At 42.5% G+C, this 22,668-nt stretch overlaps 4 protein-coding genes across 5 annotated transcripts; 1 reads left to right on the top strand and 3 right to left on the bottom strand.

Moving 5' to 3' along the window:
* Positions 1–494: 494 nt before the first annotated feature.
* Positions 495–3,366, bottom strand: LOC122770845 (F-box only protein 48). The gene is made up of 3 exons (XM_044028009.1): positions 3,284–3,366; positions 1,256–1,563; positions 495–845 (listed from the first exon to the last, which is right to left on the bottom strand). The coding sequence occupies exons 1-3, from the start codon at positions 3,309–3,311 to the stop codon at positions 684–686; spliced, it is 498 nt and encodes a 165-aa protein (XP_043883944.1). The 5' UTR covers positions 3,312–3,366; the 3' UTR covers positions 495–683.
* A 566-nt stretch (positions 3,367–3,932) lies between these two features.
* Positions 3,933–12,144, top strand: aplf (aprataxin and PNKP like factor). 2 transcript variants are annotated; one of them, XM_044027987.1, is made up of 10 exons: positions 3,933–4,113; positions 4,209–4,313; positions 4,741–4,812; positions 5,858–6,015; positions 6,838–7,009; positions 10,146–10,296; positions 10,415–10,721; positions 10,819–10,935; positions 11,209–11,255; positions 11,375–12,144. In XM_044027987.1, exons 2-10 carry the CDS (start codon positions 4,221–4,223, stop codon positions 11,572–11,574), a joined length of 1,317 nt encoding a protein of 438 aa, XP_043883922.1. In that variant the 5' UTR covers positions 3,933–4,113; positions 4,209–4,220; the 3' UTR covers positions 11,575–12,144. The 2 variants fall into 2 exon arrangements, with proteins under 2 accessions (XP_043883922.1, XP_043883921.1); XM_044027986.1 differs by having other exon boundaries at positions 4,206–4,313.
* A 1,203-nt stretch (positions 12,145–13,347) lies between these two features.
* prokr1a (prokineticin receptor 1a) lies at positions 13,348–15,835 on the bottom strand. The gene is made up of 2 exons (XM_044027994.1): positions 15,429–15,835; positions 13,348–15,335 (listed from the first exon to the last, which is right to left on the bottom strand). The coding sequence occupies exons 1-2, from the start codon at positions 15,833–15,835 to the stop codon at positions 14,636–14,638; spliced, it is 1,107 nt and encodes a 368-aa protein (XP_043883929.1). The 3' UTR covers positions 13,348–14,635.
* Positions 15,836–19,401: 3,566 nt separating this feature from the next.
* Positions 19,402–22,452, bottom strand: snrpb2 (small nuclear ribonucleoprotein polypeptide B2). The gene is made up of 7 exons (XM_044028006.1): positions 22,373–22,452; positions 21,628–21,699; positions 20,750–20,922; positions 20,527–20,667; positions 20,336–20,371; positions 19,997–20,085; positions 19,402–19,629 (listed from the first exon to the last, which is right to left on the bottom strand). The coding sequence occupies exons 2-7, from the start codon at positions 21,689–21,691 to the stop codon at positions 19,470–19,472; spliced, it is 663 nt and encodes a 220-aa protein (XP_043883941.1). The 5' UTR covers positions 21,692–21,699; positions 22,373–22,452; the 3' UTR covers positions 19,402–19,469.
* Positions 22,453–22,668: the final 216 nt, after the last annotated feature.

Raw genomic sequence — 22,668 nt, 5'->3', positions numbered from 1 at the left:
ATCTTATTACTACTGTAGTTATCTTATTATTACCTTTAATTATCTAATATTACCTTTAATTATCGTATTACTACTTTAATTATCGTATTACTACTTTAATTATCAGTGTTCATGTACATAAATTATTATTTTATTTACTGTATTAAATACAATAACTTGTGCTTCGTTAATGTTTTTTCTGTATATATTTTATGTCATTTTGTGTTTAATTGACTGTGTTGTGTTTATCAGTTTCATTTATCTTTTACTTATTTATTATTATTTGTTTCTTTTACTGTACAAAGTTATTTTTAATGTTTTATTTACTATATTTATTAGAGTCATTTTAGAAACTGACAAAAAAATTCTTGTGCATATTCTTCTGCCTGTTTTTGCTTATTTTTATAATCCAATGATTAAAATGATTAAAGGGACGTTTTACCATCAAATTAAAGGTATAGTTCAGAATAGTTTTCTTACATGTTACACAAACACACACACACACACAGTCTCAGTTCTTGTGCAGTAATATTAATGTTTATAGTAAACATATAAACTTAATATTAATGTTTACAGTAATTGTACAAACTTTATATTAATGTTTACAGTAAACGTACAAACTCACATTCATTTAAATTATTTTCATTTTTCATAAAAAAGTCACAATTTTTACAGTTGTAAAGAATAAAATGTCCAAATGTCCATCATCTGTCCAGCTCAGCCTGCAGGATGTCTCCCCATGCCTCAGCATCCAGCGCCGTCATCCTCCGACCAATCAGCTGCTCTGCTGACGTCACATGACTGTAGCGTCCTTTCAACCAGTCTTTCTTCACACAGCTGCGAGTGTAGTTCTTCACCAGAGTCACCTGTCCACAGGTGAGACAACAGGTGAGACAACAAGAGACAACAGGTGAGACATCATGAGACAACAGGAGACAACAGGAGACAACAGGTGAGACATCACGAGACAACAGGTGAGACAACAGGAGACAACAAGACCCGACAGGAGACAACAAGACACAACAAGAGACAACACAAAACAACAGGAGACAACAAGACACAACAGCAGACAACAAGACACAACAGGAGACAACAAGACCACAGGAGACAACAAGACACAACATGAAGACAACAAGACACAACAGGAGACCACAGGAGACCACAGGAGACAACAAGACACAACAGGAGACCACAGGAGACAACACGAGACAACGGGTGACAGTCAGACAATGGTAAGGATGTCAAAAAGATGTTAAACAACAATAAAGACACGCACCTTCCAGGACAGGCCGTCCCTCCTGTCACCATCGACTTCCCTCTGACACACAGCTCTGATCAGAAGACACTGTGTCCTCCACAGCTGCTCACTTTCCTGGATTATGTCTCGCCACAGTCTGCAGGTCTGTGAGGCGCTGCAGAGACTCACTGTGTCCAGCTCCTCAAAGATCTTCACACTCATCTCTGTTGGCAGAGTTTCTGCAAAGTTTTGAGGCAGAGTGTCGCCAGAGGACGTCAGGGACGATTGTCCTTTACAGAGGAAGAAGACGGGCGGCGTCCTCATGAGGTCATGCTTCATCATAGTTGCTGAGGAGACAGAGACATGATTTCATCGTCACATACACTAAATGACAAACACTGACCACTGAATAATTCCAGAACATAAAACCAAGAGAGGGCGCCGACTAGTGGCAGTTCTAAGCAGCTGCACATACACGTCCCATCAGAGGACACTTCCAGCATGAGACACTGAGTCCACAGCAAATACTTGAAAAAAGAAAAATAACATGAGACAACATGACGGTGTGGGCGGAGCCTGTCAGTGACAACAAGACCACATGTTTGTCTTTGTCTTCAAATCACTGATTTCCTCTGTGGACTTTGGTGTGAGAGAGTGAGTGGTTTACAAACGTGTGTCTAACAGTGAGAGAAAGTTCTTTTAGAGATTGTAGACTTGTTTAAGTCGATCAAATCTGTCATGTTTGCACAAAGAGTCTTAGGCCGGTTCTCAGCAGCAGGAGGCGCTCACTCAGTGGCGGTCCTTTCTACAGGCGACTCAGGCACTTGCCTAGGGCGCCATCTAGAAAAAAAAAATAGAATTAAAATTATAATGTCTATTTTTTCAACAGTTTTTGCCATTCCTCTGTATCTACAACAATACTTCTACATAAAAATAAATTAAACTTGAGTAAAATAAATGACAATTCTAACCTCAGGAGGTTATAGATGACTTTGTGGCAAGGAAGGCCAGAAAGGTGGCACTGTAAGTGAAGTATGATATTGTGTGTGTAGTAGAATATATTGAAGCTTATTTGTTTATTTTGTATATTATATTTTGATTAATAGGTTATATGAATCATATTTTACGGTATTTAATTTTGCACTTTTTGTCCTCAGATGTTGCACTACTGTTAAAGTTAAACATTTATTTTTTCTATGTTTATTATTGAACAGGTGTATTCTTTTGCACATATTGTTATATTGTTTGTATTATAATTGTTTAAATAAATGTGCAATTCTTTGGACATGAGTTATTCTAAGACGACGACAAAAAAAAAGAAAAAGGTTTGTACCCAAATGTTTAAATGCACTTATTGTAAGTTGCTTTGGATAAAAGCGTCTGCTAATGTAATGTAATTTTCTCGTGGGGAAGGGGCGCCATCAATCAAGCTCGCCTAGGGCACCAATCGGTCTAGGACCGCCTCTGCTTTCACTTTTTAAATTTTATTTATCATTTCATCCACGCAGAAACTCCAGGGAAACAACAAATACACAGCAGAATGATGATGTCATAACTCCGCCTCTCTCCTGCTCACTGTCTCTGTCTCCATCATCAGGACCCGAGGACACGTCCTGTCCTCAGAGACAGTCAGTCAGTTTTCTCACAGTAAATACAGTCAGATGATGTCCAGGTCAGGTGATGTCCAGCAAAGGTCTCGTGCAGCAGAACTTTACATTTCCTTGTCACAAGGTCGTTAAACTATGACAGAAAGTCGCTGCACGTGTCAACGCAAGCCCGCCCCCTCGTGTCCCTCACACGCCACTGAGGTTAAAAACACTTTAGTGAGAATAAACATGTTTACATGTTTTTGTGACGCAGCTCAAACACAGTGAGGCTAACAGCAGCAGCACAGCTAGCTTAGCTCGCTAACTCGAACACTTGTATTTAATTGTCATATATACGTACGTTATGTATATATATATATATATATATATATATATATATGTATACACACGTGTACATATATATGATTTATAATGAGTGAGAGTCGACGAGAGTTCGCGGTGTGAGACGTTGTTTTCTTACCTTCGTGTTTCGTCTGACAGTCGAACATTTAAATGTCCAAATGGTTGTTTACCCACGTCATTGCGTATTAGTGCGCATGCGCAGAGGAGTGCCGCTCCCACAAATCAAAAATATTGTATTTGACTCTTTGTTTAGCATTAAATAAATAAAGAAAGTTCAATGCAGTCCCGTGTGATTTTGAATCTGTCAAAGATTATGTTTTCGTCCACGCGAATATTTTTCACTCTTGTAAAAAAGACGCCGGATTCCCTTCTCTAATCTGCCAATTTAACACGGAACTGTTGTCGTTGCTTACTTTTCATTGATCATTTTTATAATCAGTCTGTTTACTGACTGGATCAATTATAGGTCCTATTTAATTCGGCTAAACTAATAGAATCGAAAAAGAAACGACCATACAACTATATCTGCATTTCTATTATTATTATTTAATAACTATTTTTTTTAAGCGATCGCTGAGAAAACACAGCAGTGTGTGCTACATGCTGCCGAATTAAAGATTTGTATTGACTAAAACACAAAACGTTTTCAGATTCCGTTTACAAACATTATAATAATGTTTACAAACGGAAACGTTTTAAAATGACTATAAATCCGGACGGAGTTCAGTTAATGTGGGCGGTGCCTGCACCGTGCTGGACTGCGCATGTTCTTCTATATCCCGGAAGTTTTAAATTGAGTCGCGGAGAAAGTGGAAGCAGTTGTTTGTGTCCGTCCTGCAGATATTTGTTTGTTTGTTTGTTTGTTTGTTTGTTTGTTTGTTTGTTTTTTGTTTGCTCGGGTTTCGAGCAGCACCTGCCGGCCGCCTCACGTAACGCTTCACCACCGGTGTGAGTTTCTGTGTTTTCACTAAAGTCAAAGAAATTCCCGAGGGTTTAACGAACTCTTGTTGTTGTTGTTGTTGTTGTTGTTGTTGTAATAGTAGTCGCTGACGCTCATGTTCGGCTTCCAACTGGTTCCGGTGGACGGCGGAGCTCCGGTCCACGTGCCGCCGGGAGACACGGTGCTGGGCCGCGGCCCCCTGCTGACAGTGAGTTTAAAGGAACAGTTCATGTTTTTTTGTTGAAGTGTGTTTGTATGAAGATCCTGGTAAACTTGTGTGGACCCAACGCGAATGACATCATCACAGAGTCTGGAACTGTGCATAAACTGAACTAGGTGGAGTATAACCCCCGACCACATTTCCACAGCAAGTACAGTCATCTGACCCTTGACCTGGTGACCTTTGACCTGACACCAGACACAGACCTGTCATCTGTGAAGCAAGGACTGATTCCCTTCGTTAAGTACCCGATGGTGAAGTGGGATAGTACAGGACCCTGTGTGCAGCGTGTGTGCAGAAGTTTGCAGAAGTTTACCGGGGGCTTGACAACGTTGTGTTTGTCAGCCTTGTTCATGCTCTGGAGACCTGGAGACACACACTCACAGTGACCTTTGACCCTCTGTGTGTGTCTCAGGTCAGTGACCGGAGGATCTCTCGACATCACGCAGTGCTGCAAAACCTGGACGGAAAACTGAGACTCAAACCGGTGAGTGTCATTGTGTGTCATTGTGTGTCAGTGTGTGTCAGTGTGTTTCAGTGTTTGTCAGTGTGTGTCAGTGTCAGTGTCATTGTGTGTCAGTGTTTGTCAGTGTGTGTCAGTGTCATTGTGTGTCATTGTGTCAGTGTTTCAGTGTTTGTCATTGTGTGTCAGTGATTGTCAGTGTGTCATTGTGTGTCAGTGATTGTCATTGTGTCAGTGATTGTCAGTGTGTGTCAGTGTCATTGTGTGTCAGTGTCATTGTGTGTCAGTGTTTGTCAGTGTGTTTCAGTGTTTGTCAGTGTGTGTCAGTGTCATTGTGTGTCAGAGTTTGTCAGTGTGTTTGTCAATGTGTGTCATTGTGTGTCAGTGATTGTCATTGTGTGTCAGTGATTGTCAGTGTGTGTCAGTGTGTGTCAGTGTCAGTGATTGTTGTCAGTGTCATTGTATGTGATTGTCAGTGTCAGTGGTTGTTAGTGTCATTGTCATTGTGTGTGAGTGTGTGCCAGTGTTTGTCAATGTGCGTCAGTGTCATTGTGTGTCAGTGTTTCAGTGTAAGTGGTTTGGTGTTTGTCAGTCAGTGTTTGTCAATGTGTCATTGTGTGTCAGTGTTTCAGTGTTTGTCAGTGTGTGTCAGTGTGTGTGTCAGTGATTGTCAATTGTGTGTCAGTGATTGTCAGTGTGTGTGTGTGTGTCAGTGTGTGTCAGTGTTTGTCAGTGTGTTTCAGTGTCAGTGATTGTCAGTGTGTGTCAGTGACTGTAGATTGTCAATGTCATTGTGTCAGTGATTGTCAGTGTTTGTCAGTGTGTCAGTGTCGATTGTCAGTGTTTGTCAGTGTGTCAGTGTCAGTGTGTTTGTCAGTGTGTGTATGTCTGTGTCAGTGTGTGTCTGTGTTGTGTCTGTGTGTGTGTCAGTGTCAGTGTGTCTGTGTCCTGTGTCAGTGTGTGTCTGTGTCAGTGTGTCAGTGTGTGTCTGTGTCAGTGTCAGTGTGTGTCAGTGTGTGTCATGAACATTTGTTTTAAGTGGACACAGTTTGAATGTTTAAATCCTCAGACTCACCTGAACCCGTGCTTCATCCAGTCATCGCTCACTGATGACCCTCGACCTCTGGTCAAAGACTTGTGGTGGCCTCTTCACAATGGAGACGTCTTCTCTTTGCTGCCGGGACAGTTTGTCTACAGAGTGGCGGAGGTGGGCGGAGCCAGCAACAGGTACTTCCACCATGTTCAGATCAAAAAGATCTGAGGATGAAAAGAGGAGTCGTGTCCACTCGATGACCTGGTGAATAATTCAGTCATAGAAAGAGCAGCTGTTTAGGTCTGATCTTTATGATCAGAGTCTGTTTGAAATGTAGATCACAAACATGAATAAAAAGAAATCACACTTAAAACAGATAGTTCAGGCTTTATGAGTTACTGACACTGTGTCTGTGTCCTCTTAACAAAAGACAGGAAACCAGTCAATCTCCCACACCAAACCTCATAAGAGAAAACCAGTGATTTTAACATCACAGCACACAGGAGTTGTTGGTCCACTGCTGCCTCCATCACGAAGTTCTAATTTCTAATTTGAATGAATTCTGCATTTGAAATATTTCATTTAGACTTAACTCAGTGACACAAAGTGACCACACGAGGCAGCAGAGTACCAGCAGCTTCTGTGTCGCCGCCAGCTAAAATCACTGATTTTCTCTATGGCGTTTTCTCTTGGTGTGGGAGAGTGAGTGGTTTACAAACGTCTGTCAGTGAGATAAAGACGTGATCATGTGACACATATATTGAGACTTAAACTGACTGATTTTATTTCACAAGTCTTTTGTTTAGAGGCTAAATCATTTTTTTCCACACAGTAAACACACGGTGTGTGTTTTTTCTTGTTTTAGCCAAAACAGACAGTAACCATGGAAACTTGGTTTCATCTGCTGGTATTTTATTTTTATATAACCAGGAATAAAACTTTTTTCTTGTTGTAAAACAAACTCTATAAAAGTGTTTAAAAAAACCTGAACTATCCCTTAATGTCACTTCTTGTAGAGATGGTCACAAAGAGAAACAGGAAGAGGAGGAGCTTTCCCATTCTCCGGAGCCAGACGAGGAGCCGAATCGTCCAATCAGAACGAACTGTGGCCAGACTCCGCCTCACGAGGAGTCACCAGGTCTGTCAGAGGAGGAGGAGGAGGAGCCAAGTCCAAACAGACATTTAAAGGTTTGTGGACAGAGGTCAGATGATGTCACTGAGGTTGTGACCTGAGGCAGCGTTAGCTTAGTATTAGCCCTAGGTAAGTAGTTAGCTTAGCATTAAACTTAGAACTTTTTTTAGCATTAGCTCTAGGTGAGTTCTAAATTAGAATTAGCCTCAGGGGAGGAATTAGCTTAGCATTAGTTTAGCATTAGTGTCAGGAGAGGAGTTAGCTTAGCAGTAGATCCAGGTGAGTAGTTAGCATAGCATTAGCCTCAGTAGGGGAGTTAGTTTAGCATTGGCTCCAGGTGAATAATTAGCATAGCATCAGCTGGAGGGCAGTAGAGTAATGTGGTGATGTGGACGGAGCTCCAACAGATGAACAGATCTTGGCCGTTCCTCAATATCCATACTTGTGCGTACTTGTGCGTACTTGTGCGTACTTGTGTGTACTTGCGTACTCCCGTACTTGTGAAAACGTCATCAGCCTCAGTCCAAGTGCTGTTCCAATTCTCAAGTAAGCGAACAGCAAGGACAGTTCTCAAACCCGGAAGTGTTCTCGCTCTGCCCATTTTTACCAAGTATGCATCGGAGGTGACTTAAGCATACTTGGGATGGCCATGTATCCCAGAATACATTTCAGCGGAGCATAGCAGCAGATAATAGAAATATAAATCTGAAATAAATATTTTTCTGTGTCCCGGAACAAAGTTTTAACATCATTTGAGGCGAGAAATTAGTCATTTAGAATTTAAACATGTGGTTTGTGTATGAAGATATGACGTATTTAAAGTTTGGCAGCGACGTTTGTCGGAGGTGATAAGCTCCGCCTCTGCGGACCCTCTGGCTCACTGTGCCCGTCACAGAGCAGCGTGACCTCGGCCTGTCCTGATGACATCATGACGTCTCTGTCATTACATGCTCCGTGTGATCCATAGATTTGTTGTTGACGTGTTATTTTGTTTTTAATGGAAACGTTTTGACCTGAAAGTTTGAAAGTTTGTATATTGTTAATGTTGTATTTATTTTAACCTGGAATTTTAGATTTATATTAAAGTCGCACGGTCATTGTATCTGTATTTAAATATAATATGTATATATTAGATATATAGAGTAGTACATATTTGTACACGTTATATATTTATAGAGTAGTATATATGTATGTGTATATATATCTACATATATATGTAGATATATATCCATATATATATATATATATATATATACTACTCTACAATGCTGTAATATATCTATTTTCCACATTGTATTATTTGTATTGTATATTTTAATAGAAATAAATTAATAAATGAAGTTAAATATTTAAAATGTGAAAATAATAACAAGTCAGCCACCATTCAAACAGCAGAACAATTCATACATACTTGCTTACTTGAGTATTGAGAAACAGCCACATACTTGTGTACTCCTGTACTTGTCAAGTATATACTCCCAGTGTACTTCTCAAGTACAGTGCCTTGTGAAAGTATCCGGCCCCCTTGAACTTTTCAACCTTTTGCCACATTTGAGGCTTCAAACATAAAGATATAAAATTTAAATTTTTTGTCAAGAATCAACAACAAGTGGGACACAATCGTGAAGTGGAACCAAATTCATTGGATAATTTAAACTTTTTTAACAAATAAAAAACTGAAAAGTGGGGCGTGCAATATTATTCGGCCCCCTTGCGTTAATACTTTGTAGCGCCACCTTTTGCTGCAATTACAGCTGCAAGTCGCTTGGGATATGTCTCTATCAGTTTTGCACATCGAGAGACTGGAATTCTTGCCCATTCTTCCTTGCAAAACAGCTCGAGCTCAGTGAGGTTGGATGGAGAGCGTTTGTGAACAGCAGTCTTCAGCTCTTTCCACAGATTCTCGATTGGATTCAGGTCTGGACTTTGACTGGGCCATTCTAACACCTGGATACCTGGTTTATTTGTGAACCATTCCATTGTAGATTTGGCTTTATATTTAGGATCATTGTCCTGTTGGAAGTTAAATCTCCGTCCCAGTCTCAGGTCTTTTGCAGACTCCAACAGGTTTTTTTCCAGAATGGTCCTGTATTTGGCTCCATCCATCTTCCCATCAATTTTAACCATCTTCCCTGTCCCTGCTGAAGAAAAGCAGGCCCAAACCATGATGCTGCCGCCACCATGTTTGAGAGTGGGGATGGTGTGTTCAGGGTGATGAGCTGTGTTGCTTTTACGCCGAACATATCGTTTTGCATTGTGGCCAAAAAGTTCAATTTTGGTTTCATCTGACCAGAGCACCTTCTTCCACATGTTTGGTGTGTCTCCCAGGTGACGAGACTTTTTATGGATTTCTTTAAGAAATGGCTTTCTTCTTGCCACTCTTCCATAAAGGCCAGATTTGTGCAGTGTATGACTGATTGTTGTCCTATGGACAGACTCTCCCACCTCAGCTGTAGATCTCTGCAGTTCATCCAGAGTGATCATGGGCCTCTTGGCTGCATCTCTGATCAGTCTTCTCCTTGTTCGAGATGAAGGTTTGGAGGGACGGCCGGGTCTTGGTAGATTTGCAGTGGTCTGATACTCCTTCCATTTCAATATGATTGCTTGCACAGTGCTCCTTGCAATGTTTAAAGCTTGGGAAATCTTTTTGTATCCAAATCCAGCTTTAAACTTCTCCACAACAGTATCTCGAACCTGCCTGGTGTGTTCCTTGGTCTTCATGATGCTCTCTGCTCTTTAAACAGAATCCTGAGACTATCACATAGCAGATGCATTTATACAGAGACCTGATTACACACAGGTGGATTCTATTTATCATCATCAGTCATTTAGGACAACATTGGATCATTCAGAGATCCTCACTGAACTTCTGGAGTGAGTTTGCTGCACTGAAAGTAAAGGGGCCGAATAATATTGCACGCCCCACTTTTCAGTTTTTTATTTGTTAAAAAAGTATATATTATCCAATGAATTTGGTTCCACTTCACGATTGTGTCCCACTTGTTGTTGATTCTTGACAAAAATTTCAATTTTATAACTTTATGTTTGAAGCCTCAAATGTGGCAAAAGGTTGAAAAGTTCAAGGGGGCCGGATACTTTCACAAGGCACTGTATATACTTCCCAAGTAAGCAAGTACATATTGCTTACTTGGGAAGTATTGAGAAACCGCCCTTGTTTTTTGTGTCCGACAGGAAGACAAATCTGTCAGAGTGGAAGTGAAGGACGATAATGATGAAGGTGATGACGGGGGCGGAGCCTCGTCGGTCATGAGGACCAGAGTGTTACCTGTGTGGATGATGGCGGTCGTAGCTACACCGCATGGCTCCTTCCCCAAACCCAAAGGTACCGCCCAGGGTGACGTGTGTCAGTCACATGACTTCCTGTGTTGATTCCTGTCATGTGATCATTAGGAATGATGTCATCACTGTGAAGTCACATATAAGGCGTTTATGTGTTTTAGTCGTGTCGGTGAAAAGAAGCACCGCCTCTAAACAGGCCACACCCCCTGCAGCTGACTCTCCTGTGGAGGTGGAGCTCAGTGAGGAGGAGGAGCAGAGGCCAAGGAAGAAGAGGAGGAGGAGGAAGGTGAGAGACATCAGTGATGAAGAGGAGAAGACAGAGGCCACGCCCACTGCAGCTATTGACTCCGCCTCCACCACCATGCGAGCCTCTGACAGTGAACCTGAGGACAACAGGAAGTCTTCTGTCCCAACGCCGTCCAAACGTCAACTCAGAACACCATGTCCATATGGGCGGGACTGTTACAGGTGTGTCCACGCCCATGTCCAATAACCTTAAACTGTACCAGGGGCGACTACTTCATGTTGTCTTTCACCGTGTAACTGTTCTGATCCTTCTTTCCAGGAAAAACCCAGTCCATTTCCAGGAGTGCAGTCACCCTGAGGACACAGACTATGAGGACGAGGAGCAGGGGACGGAGCTGGACCGACCCGAGTGCCCGTATGGTACCGACTGCTACAGGTGAGACGGTGTCTGACGTGTCCTTCAGAGACAGAGTCTGACGTGTCCTTCAGAGACAGAGTCTGACGTGTCCTTCAGAGACACTGTCTGATGTGTCCTTCAGAGACGTCACAGAGTCTGACGTGTCCTTCAGAGATGTCACAGAGTCTTACATGTCCTTCAGAGAGTCTGACATGTCTTTCAGAGACAGCTTCTGACGTGTCTTTCAGAGACAGCTTCTGACGTGTCCTTCAGAGACATCATTGACTCATCGTCTTATTTGTGTCCCTGCAGGAAAAATCCTCTTCACAGAAAAGAGTTCAGACACACAAGGACAGCAGGTGAGTCTCAGCAGCAGGGGACACTCACAGCGCCACCTACAGACCGGTCATATGTACTACACCGTGTAGGCGTGGCCTGAGACAGGCGTCACACGTTCACAGTGTCAATGTCTTTGCAGCTCGCACCACACGTACCGCCCCCAAGAAGAGCCCCGCCCACGATGAGGACGAGGACGAGGACGACAGCTTCATCGACGACGGCAGCGAGGACGCGGGGGATGACTCTGACTATGTCCCTCCTGACTCAGAGGACAGCGGCAGGGAGGACATCCACAGACTGCAGAAGGAAGCAAAGATGTTTCTGCATGGCAGGAAGTAGACGCCCACTTCCTGTTTGTGTTTCAGGTTTTTGGGGTTTTTTTTGGACTTTGATTTTTAAAGTGTTTTTTTTGCTCGACACGAAACTTTATTGACAAACACTGCTAAGTTAAGCTATACTACATTATTCTACTATACTGGTATGCTGTGCTATGCTATCCTTTGCTACTGACGCCAATGTGTTAAGATTTATTAAACAAAACGTCAAGTTATTGAGCATTAATGCTAAATGTCAAACATCTGGTTCCCTTCATTACTGTGGTCGTTGCTGTTTCTAGCTCGAGGCTTAGTCGTCTTCTGTAGTTTGAGGCTGCGTATGCTACATTAGTCTTCTGTCTTCAGTCTTAGCGTGAGGCTACATAGGCTATGTTTGTCATCGTTGCGTGTGAATCGTGAGGTTTAAAATGTAGACTCACCAGTGTTCTCACCTGTGCTCAGGTGTTTGAGACGTTTCTATTATGGCTACATAGCTAACATTAGCAGCTGGTGTAAACAGGAAGTGCTTGGTAACGTGGATTGTCCACGCTAAAACCTAACTCCACAGTTTTCAAAATAAAAGTCTCAGTCAGGCTATTGACTCATCTTTTTATGTTTATTTTTAAAAGTCAACGCGCAGCTGGTGTCATTCATGGCAACCACAAAACAGCTGAAAGTCCGAGTCCAGGTGTCTTCATCATCTTCATCATCCAAAAATCAACCAATGACACAAAAAGTCACATTTCACTCTTTTTATTCATCAAAAGCCTTTAAAGTTTCCATGGCAACATGGATGAATGGTTATTATGTAATATACACTTATCTCCACATGCACACATGTACGTCAATTTTACGATTGACAACGTGTGTGTGCCATTTGTGGTGGGGGGTGTCATAAACGTGGTGAGGGTTCATTAAGGTTTTATTTTAAGTATGTTGTGTATGTGAGATCAAGGATGTATTTGTTTAAGTGTGGGGGGAGATAGAGGTCACACATACAGTTGTGTGCAAAAGTGTTTGCCCCCTTCCTGATTTCTTATTTTTTAGCATATTTGTCACATTTAAATGTTTCAGATTATCAAACAAATTTAAATATTAGACAAAGATAACACAAGTTAACACAAAATGCAGTTTTTAAGTGATGATTTTATTTATTATGGGGAAAAAACTATCCAAACCTAAATAGAACCTGTCAGACAAAGTGAAGTCGGCCAAAAGATCCCAAAAAAGGAGGACATCATGCCGCGATCTAAAGCAATTCAGGAACAAATGAGAAACAAAGTAATTGACATGTATCGGTCTGGAAAAGTTTACAAAGACCTTTCTAAAGCTTTGGACTCCAGAGAACCACGGTGAGGGCCATTATTCACAAATGGAGAAAACATGGAACAGTGGGCAACCTTCCCATGAGTGGCCAGCCGACAAGAATTACTCCAATAGTGCAGCGACGACTCATCTAAGAGGTTCACAAAAGAACCCAGAACAACATCTAAAGAACTGCAGGCCTCACTCAGTGTTCATGACTCCACCATAAGAAAGAGACTGGGCAAAAATGACTTGCATGGCACAGTTCCAAGACCAAAACCACTGTTGGGCAAAAAGAACGTTAAGGCTCATCTCAATTTTGCCAAAAAGCATCTTGATGATCCCCAAGACTTTTGGGAAAATACTCTGTGGACTGACGAGACAAAAGTTGAACTTTTTGGAAGGTGTGTGTCCCATTACATCTGGAGTAAAAGTAACACCACATTTCAGAAAAAGAACATCATACCAACAGTCAAATATGGTGGTGGTAGTGTGGTAGTGTGATGGTGTGGGGCTGTTTTGCTGCTTCAGGAACTGGAAGACTTGTTGTGATACATGGAACCATGAATTCTGCTGTCTACCAAAAAATCCTGAAGGAGAGTGTGCGGCCGTCTGTTTGTGACCTCAGGCTGAAGCAAACTTGGGGTCTGCAGCAGGACAATGATCAGAAGCACACCAGCAAGTCCACTTCTGAATGGCTAAAGAAAAACAAAATGAAGACTTTGGAGTGGCCTAGTCAAAGTCCTGACCTGAATCCTATTGAGATGCTGAGGCATGACCTTAAAAAGGCGGTTAATGCCCAAAAACCCTCTAATGTGGCTGAATGACAACAATTCTGCAAAGATGAGTGGGCCAAAATTCCTTCACAGCGCTGTAAAAGGCTCATTGCAAGTTATCGCAAACGCTAGATTGCAGTTGTTGCTGCAAGCGGCGGCCCAACCAGTTGTTAGGTTTAGGGGGCAAACACTTTTGCACACAACTGTATATAGTTCTTAGGATTTGGTTTAATTTATTTTATTCCATTACATCCCTCTTATTATCTATTGAATAGAAAGACATTAGCATTGCTTCTCTCACAATATTAAACACAATATTGTTTGATGTAGAATTCATCCTCAAGAAGTTAAAGTAGTGAGAAGATAAGTGGCAAAAAGTCACTTATTTTACTTTACTACTCCCCCATGAAAGACGATGTGGGTGTTTCCTTTATAAACAAGCATTTGGTGGAGAACCTGCTGACTGCTGTGCTGTTACACCGCTCAACGCTACACAACCGCTACTGCTACAGGTTCATCCTGAGGATCTTCTGCTATTGCTCTGCACACATGGCTAACACAGGTATCCATGTTGGTGTCTTTACTCCAAAATATCGCATAAATATTGATGATGCTCAGTTGCCCATGGATTGACTCCCCTGCATGTTTCCCATTTTCTGGATGAAAAAGCGTGGTTTCCTATGAATGAGTGACATGTGTGTGACTGTAGGGTTTCAGGACACTTGTTTGGTCAAGGAAGTGTGCGCCTCTACTAAGAGAAGCTGATGAAATGTTTCTACAAGAAGTAACTCCTCATATCCATCTCTTTGCCAAGAACTGGGACCATTTCAGAAACAAAATCTGTAAAGAGTTGAGTAACTCAAACGTAGTAGATCTTCTCTACTCCTGTGGAGGATAAAGACCGGGTGAGATCGTCACTTCAGATCCATCTCTGTTCTTCCATGTATTTCACAGTGGAAATAGAGTGACTTCCTCTGAACCTTGGCCGGTTCGTCCAGACCTGCTCTACCTCTGCCGACCGCCCTCCACCTCCTCTGTCACTCTGAGGGAGGAGGTCCTTGCCTCTCCTTCATCTGCAGACTTGGTGGCCACAAACGTCACCAGCGTCAGCGGGAAATTGGCTGCCCTCTTCAGGTGCTTGCTGTAGTTTCGGACACTCACAAAGCAGAGGGTGTTAATGATCCCGTTGCTCATGGCGATGCACTCGATGATGTAGAAGGCCACCAGGGAGTTCCTGCCCCTGGAGATGAGTGTGGGGTAAAAGTCCCGCAGCAGGGCAAAGCCATAGTATGGTGCCCAACACAGAACATAGGCGACCAGAACCAGGATCAGCACCACCACTGTCCTTCGACGCCTCTGGAGCCTCTTCCGGATCTGATCCGTCTGGAAACCGGGAACATCTTTGAACCACAGCTCCTTGGAGATCCAAGTGTAGCAGACGGCCATGACGGTCACTGGGCCCACAAACTCCAGGGCAAAGATGAGGAGGAAGTACGAGCGGTAGAGAACCTGCTGGTCCACAGGCCAGATCTGAGCGCAGAAGGTCTTGTGGGCCTCTCCTTCCACGTGCGGGTACTTTGTCTCAGAAGTCATGTAAGCAGAAGGGATGGAGATGAAGACGGGGACTATCCAAACACTCAGGACGACGTAGCACGCTGTCCGCTGCTTCATCCGCGATCTCAGAGGGTGGAGGATGACCCTGTACCTGGAGGAGAACCAGGAGGAGAACCTCAACAACAACAACAACACAATGTAGCATGAGCTGCTGATGGAAGCTAACAAACCCAGGTCAGCTCACCTGTCCACGGCGATGGCCAGCAGTGCGTTGGTGGACACGTAGAGGGAGACAGTGCGCAGGTAGTTGGTGGAGGCGCAGAGCAGAAGACCGTGGTCCCACGACAACTTCTTCACCACGTAATAATCGAGCAGGAACGGGCAGCAGACCAGCGCCACCGCCGCGTCTGACACGGCCAGGTTAGCCACCAGCAGCTGACTCAGCTTTCTCAGCTGCTTGTAGCGAGCAAGGCTAACAATGAACACACAGTTTCCCACTCCACAGACCACCATGATGGTTACCAGGACGACCGCGATGACGACGGTGGCTGCAAAGAAGGCCCACCCCCGCGTGGTGTCCGGAATCTCGTCCACAGGAATCTCGTAGTCGTAGCCGGATTCTGTCGAGCTGCTGTTGGACGAGTTGTCCATTTTCTAACGGTTGAGTCTGTAGAAAACAATGTAAACTTCATATTTATACACATATATATATATACATATATATATATATATATATATATATATATATATATATGTATGTACATATATGTACATATATATATATTTATATATATATGTATATATGTGTATAAATATGAAGTTTATAGTTTTATAGTTTTTACATATATGTACATATGTGTGTAATGCAGCCTTAGGAGGTCACAAGCCAGTGTCTTTTTGAGCCGGTCCCAAGCCCGGATAAAAGCAGAGGGTTGCGTCAGGAAGGGCATCCGGCTTAAGACTTGTGCCAAAACCAAATATGCAAATCGAACCTATGATTTCCATACCGGATCGGTCCAGGCCCGGGTTAACCACGACCGCCTTTGGTGCCGATAACCTACAAGGTAACAGTGGAAATTGGGCTACTGTGGGTCGAAGGAGGAGAGGAGAGGAGAGGAGAGAGAGAGGAGAGGAGAGAGGAGAGGAGAGGAGAGGAGAGAGAGGAGAGGAGAGGAGAGGAGGAAGGCGGGTTCAGAAACAGAGAGAAAAGAGGAAAGGCAAGAGTCTGGGACTGAGAATAGGGACAATGACATATATACATGTATATATGTGTGTATATATACACACATATGTATATATGTGTGTATATATGTATATATAAATACATATATGTATATATATATATACAGTATACATATATATGCATATGTATATATAAATATATGTATAAATATAAAGACGTGATTAACGTGTGAACTCTCATCTTTAATCTGAGGAATTAAACAACATAATCTCATTAAGTGATGAGAAATTATAATCAGGTTTGTTTTAATACTGAGTTGAAAAGTCTGGAACTCATGAACTCATATTTATATATGTATATATTTACACTACCAGTCAAAAGTCTGGACACACCTTCTCATTTAATGGAAACAATTCAACGTTTTTGCAACTTTCTGACTGACCTTCATTTGTCAAAGTAATGATGGACTGTGGTTTCTCTTTACTGAGCTGATTGCTTCTTGCCATAATATGAATTCTAACTGTTGTGGCTGTGTAGCAACCTGACTGATGGTCCCAACCCCATTAAGAAGACAAGAAATTCCACAAATGAACCCTGACAAGGCTGTGAAGTGAAAACCATGTCAGTGACGACATGAAGCTCATCGAGAGAAGGCCAAGGGTTTGCAGAGCTGTCAACAAAGCAAAGGGAATCTAAAATATGAAACATGTTTTTTTTTGCCTTTACTACATAATTCCATATGTTCATTCACAGTTTTGATGCCTTCAGTGAGAATCTACAACGTGAATAGTCATGAAAATAAAGAAAAACCATTAAATGAGAAGGTGTGTCCAAACTTTAGACTGTTACTGTAGTGTATATATACACACACACACTCTCTCTCTCTCTCTCTCACACACACACACACACACAGCTGTTGGCGTCTCCTTGTTAATGTCGTCTCTTCTTCATGTGTTAAAATTGTCCACAGGTCTCAGAATGTTGCGTCTCATCGCTGACATTTTCTTCTAAAACTGTTTTTTACAAACGTTGACTTACTTGCTGCTGCACACACGCGCACACACACACACACACACATGCGCAAACACTCATGTTCACATATCATTAAATAAGTCTTTCATTCACTTTATGAACCACTCACTCTCCCACACCAAACCTCATAGAGAAAATCAGTGATTTAAGCTGCTGGTCCTCTGCTGCCTCGTGTGGTCACTTTGTGTCACTGAGGTCAATCTGAACGTTGGATTTCAAACACTGAAGTGACAAAATAAGACATTTAACAACTCCTGAAAATCACTGATTTTCTCTGTGAGGTTTGGTGTGGGAGAGTGAGTTCTGCAGGCAGTGAGAGGATGGTTGTCAGCAGCAGGGTACTACTGTACTTTAAAAACCATGAACTGTCCCTTTAATGCTGTATTACTGCAGTTGTATTTAAACTCTTGTATTTTAATATAAAAAGAAAAAAGATTAAATGAACAAACATATAAATTACATATTTACAGATATGTTATCTCACACCAGTGTGTAGAAGCCCTATATAATAGTATTGTTATTATTGTTGTTGTTGGATGTATTCTATGATTCTTGTTATTATTTCAAAATGTCAAATTATTCCTTAAGACAAAAATTAGGTTTTATGGTTAAATGTTAATAAAAGTTCAAATAAATAAATAACAACAAAGTTCTTACGTTTGTAAACACGAGTCAATGATAACGTGACACAAACAGACTCATAAACAATGTGAACAGTAAACACTGACCTGCGCGAGCTGCGACCGTCCACCGACTGACGACGGGACCGCGAGGCGCGCTCATAGTCACACAGACGCGCGCGCGCACATGAACACGTGCGAAATGAATTGAACTTACACATACATATACGTACATATGTGTATGTAATGTAAAACGTGACGTGTGTCATGGTGTTTTTGCCGTCTGTACCACAGGGGAGCGCTGTGATCTTTTTCTTTAGGGCTTTTATTTTGTTGGCAGCCGTTTACATGAGATTTAATTTCTGTTTATCACATAAACCCAGATTCACTCTGTCATCAAGTCAAAAACAATCACCATCTCAACCTGGGGGGTATTCCATCAACGTAGCTAAGAATTGCCAGACTTAGGTATAAGCTTGAAGCTTGACTAAGCTCTACCTCCCAATCTAGCTCCAAGCCGTTCCATCAAGTGAAATCAGCTGGCTCCAACTGACGCTTAGTCAAGCCTCAACTGTTAAGCCTCAACCTGTGCACGCCCACAGGGAAAATAAAAAGCCCATTCTAGTCGAGCACGGAAACTGTGAAAAATGCTGAAAAGCAAGGGAAAAGTGCGTGCAGAGATGTTCTCCGCAGCGGAGCAAACCCTCCTCATGGAGGTAAATGAGGATTACAGCCACATAATCCCAAAGAAGGGCAATACCGCGGCAATCAATAAAGCGAGGGATTGTATTGTAAGTCGCTTTGGATAAAAGCGTCTGGTGACATGTAATGTAAAAGTGACAAAGAAAATGAAGTATTTCAGCATCATCATGTTCTATAAATCCTCCATCAAAGGGACAAAATATATGTAGACAATAATCTACCAATTGATTTCTTGATGGTTTTTGTTTTCAGGCTCCGCCCTGACAGGCTGATGTGTTTGCAGCAGTCTGTCACGTGACTGTGCCTCCTACAGGCAAAAAGTAACTAACATCACTAATTATCCTCTAGCGCCACACATTGGCTACTATGGTCACCCTTACATGTGAAAAAGAGCTCATTATTTGACAGTCAGTCTGTTGGTGGACATAAAGATTTCCATAAACTAGACTACATAAAATCAAATAAAATGAGATTAGATTACAGATGATCTGCTGTGGCGCCCCCTAAAGGGACAGGTTGAAATTAGACAAGTATTTTTGCAGCACTTTGGTGACCTAACTCAACAGCAAGGGGCGTTCACATCACACTATACAACACATTTAACCGTGAACTGTCCCTTTAATCTGTAGTAGTAGTTTGTAGTAGTGACATCACAGACCTGAGACCTCAGTTTTGTAAAAAAAAAGAAGCTTTATTTACAAAAACACAAACAGAAATGCAGGAAACTCCGCCCCCTGCCCCTCCCCCTCTACTTCTTCGCATAGGTGATCTTCATGGCGCAGGTGGCTGTGATCCTGAAGCCCTGCAGAGCGTCTTTAGCCACGCCCGCCTGAGTGTCGCTCTCAAACTCCACAAACGCAATGTCGTGTTTCCCCGGAACGAGTCGCACTTCTTTAAAACCAGGAAACCTGACGGACAGAAACACAGACGACGTCATGACACAGGTGACGTGTGTGTAGCGTGTGTGTAGCATGTGTAGAGTGTGTACAGTGTGTGTGTGTAGAGTGTGTGTAGCGTGTGTGTGTAGCATGTGTAGAGTGTGTGTGTAGCGTGTGTCATGCATATAGTGTGTAGCGTGTGCAGAGTGTGTGTAGTGTGTTCACACACATATTTAGCGTGTGTGTGTGTGTAGCATGTGTAGAGTGTGTACAGTGTGTGTGTGAAGCGTGTGTGTGTAGCATGTGTAGAGTGCGTGTGTGTGTAGCGTGTGTATAGGATGTATGCAGTGTGTGTGTGTGTATATATATATAGAGTGTGTGTAGCGCAGGGGCTCACTGGTTGAACAGCATGGACAGCATCATCTCGTTGGTCTCCTCTGGCAGGTTACTCAGGAACAGGATGTAGTTGGGCGGGTTGTCAGGAACCTGACGAGACGACAAACGTTGTTTTATCAACATTTTAAAATGAAATCATGACGAGAGAAAAGATCACCTGACAGACTGGTCATGTGATCTGTTTTCAGAGCACACCAATCATCTTTTCTATAACCGTTTCATTTGAGCCCACGTCAGTTCTGGTCTGGCTCAGTTGTTCTGGCTCAGTCTGGGTCAGTTCTGGTCTAGGTCAGTCTGGTTCAGTTGTGGTCTGTGGATCTTTGTGGTTGGCTGATCTTACCTGGACTGCAGGTGTGTGAACCGGCACTGCTGATCCCTGAAAACAAACCGGATTTACAATCATAAACAAACTAAAATCACACGTCTTCAATGAAAAAGTGTCAATAATCACGTCAATATTTTCTGGTTTTGGGTTAATGGAGAAAATACTGGACAGATGAATTCATTTATATAAGTCATGTAATCACTCACCAGTGGTGGTTTCTTTGTCAGATTAGCCGCCGCCGCAGCCTCCTGAGCTTTCTTCTTCTTCTCTTTCTTCTTCTCCTTGTCGCCGTACGTGCCCTTGACCTTGGCGATGACCTCAGAGTCCGTCTTTGCGTACTGTATCCTCTGAGAACAATCCACACGAGTGTCAGTGTTACATATTTCAGCCTGCGGTCGCACGTGGCGGCGTCACAGCACATGGACTCACCATGGGTTTGTTGTAGAAGGGAAAACCTTGCAGCTGCCGCAGAGCGTTGGTGGCGGCGGCGAGCTCTTTGAAGACGACGAAGGCCTGCCCCCTCATCTTCATGGTCTTCATGGCCACGATGTCCACTATCTGTCCAAACTGGGAGAAGAGCGCATAGAGGGAGCGCTTCAGCTCTGCGGAACCAAGACGACACACGTGAGAGGTGGTAACAGCAGTCACATGACACCAGATGTTGTGCCAGAATTATAAAAATATGCCTCTGTAACATCAGATTTAAACTTCACCAAAAATGTTACTATCACCTTCTAAAGCACATGTGTCAAACTGGTGGCCCAGGGGCCACATATGGCCCACTAATTGATTACATGCAGCCCGCCCACCACTGTGCGAGGTGATGGAATAGAGACAGAATATAAGACTAAATGTATTTGCCGGCAATATTTTTTAAATTAGTAATAAGACATTCAGTTGTAATCATTGCTTTATTAAATGTATTGCATTCAACATGAAATTACATAAATTTAAGCTGTTTTAATCACAATTATCCTCCTCATTATTTGCAAAATTTTTGATTTAATTCTCAGTTTTTGTGCATCATAAATATGTTTTTATTGTGAATCATTTTATGTCAAAACAAGCACTTTTACTTTGCAATTCTGATTAATATCATAATGAATATCTTATTTTGCACACCGCCTATAAATAGTTTTTTCCACTTTTTTTCCTCTACGTCGGCTCTTGACCAGACTAGATGCTCATTTAGGTCATTTGAGTTTGACACCCCTGTTCTAAAGGATGTTGAATTGGAGAAAGTCCTGGAATAACTGCTCCTTTTTCTAAATGCATCATTTTTTCACTTTAGAAAAAATCCCACTCACCTTCTTTCTTGACTTTGTCATTGATGTTGTTGATGTAGATCGTGTGGTTTGGTCTGATATCCATGATGTCACCTGAGGAAACAATGACGACAACAGAGCAGGTTTCATTTCTCCGTTTCTCTCTTCCTGCAGCTGAAGAAACAAATGAGCTAAAATCACTGATTTTCTCTCCGGACTTTGGTGTGGGAGAGTGAGTGGTTTACAAACTTCAGTCTAACACAGTGAGATAAAGATGTTAATATGTGATATAGATATTATTACATGACTCTTAATTAAAGTCTGAGAGTCTAAAGATTATGTTTCAGTGCATTCACACAAACACAACAAATCTCAACTATACATTTAAATACAGCGTCTGTGTGTGTAAAAAATAATTTACGTACAAAACAAAAGCAGCATAAAGTGTAAAAGGTAGGTGTGACACAGTCTTCCTTTTATTATTGTTGTTATTTATTATCTTTACTTTTTTACATAATTCATTCGATTTCATACAAACACTTTAATTGAATTATCGTCTCGTTCACGTTTAATGAACCTGAAGCTAACGTTAGCATGTGTTCATTCATAGCGTTAGCTTAGCTAAGGCTGTTAGCTTCAAGTGTAGCTGCGGCCTGTGTCCATTAGAAAACCCCAGAAAATACCCGGCAAGTGTGTGACTTGACACGGGCCAAACTACCGCGATCCGGTGAACCACACATTAACGTTTAAAGCTTAAAAACAACCACATTAAACACTTCGAACTCACCTCGTCTGCGATTTACCGCGGCTCCAAACTCACGCACGAGCGGAAACACACTCTACTTTGCTGCTGCTTTAAGGACGCTACCGCCACCTGCCGGCCAGGAGGCGAACCACAGGCCAGGAGGAGAACTGCGGGTCAGAAGGACCATGCTACAAACGGATCCGGTCCAGCCTACATCCAGGACATGATCAAAACCTACACCCCAGCCCGCCCACTCCGCTCTGCATCGACAAACCGGCTTGCTGCCCCCTCACTGAGAGGATCGCAGAGGCACTCGCAGAACTCGAGACTGTTCACTG

The sequence above is a fragment of the Solea senegalensis genome, linkage group LG6 (genome assembly GCF_019176455.1).
Source record: "Solea senegalensis isolate Sse05_10M linkage group LG6, IFAPA_SoseM_1, whole genome shotgun sequence".
Taxonomy (NCBI): Eukaryota; Metazoa; Chordata; class Actinopteri; order Pleuronectiformes; family Soleidae; genus Solea; species Solea senegalensis.
Note: the sequence above shows the minus strand (reverse complement) of the source record. Positions and strands in the feature narration are given on the sequence as shown.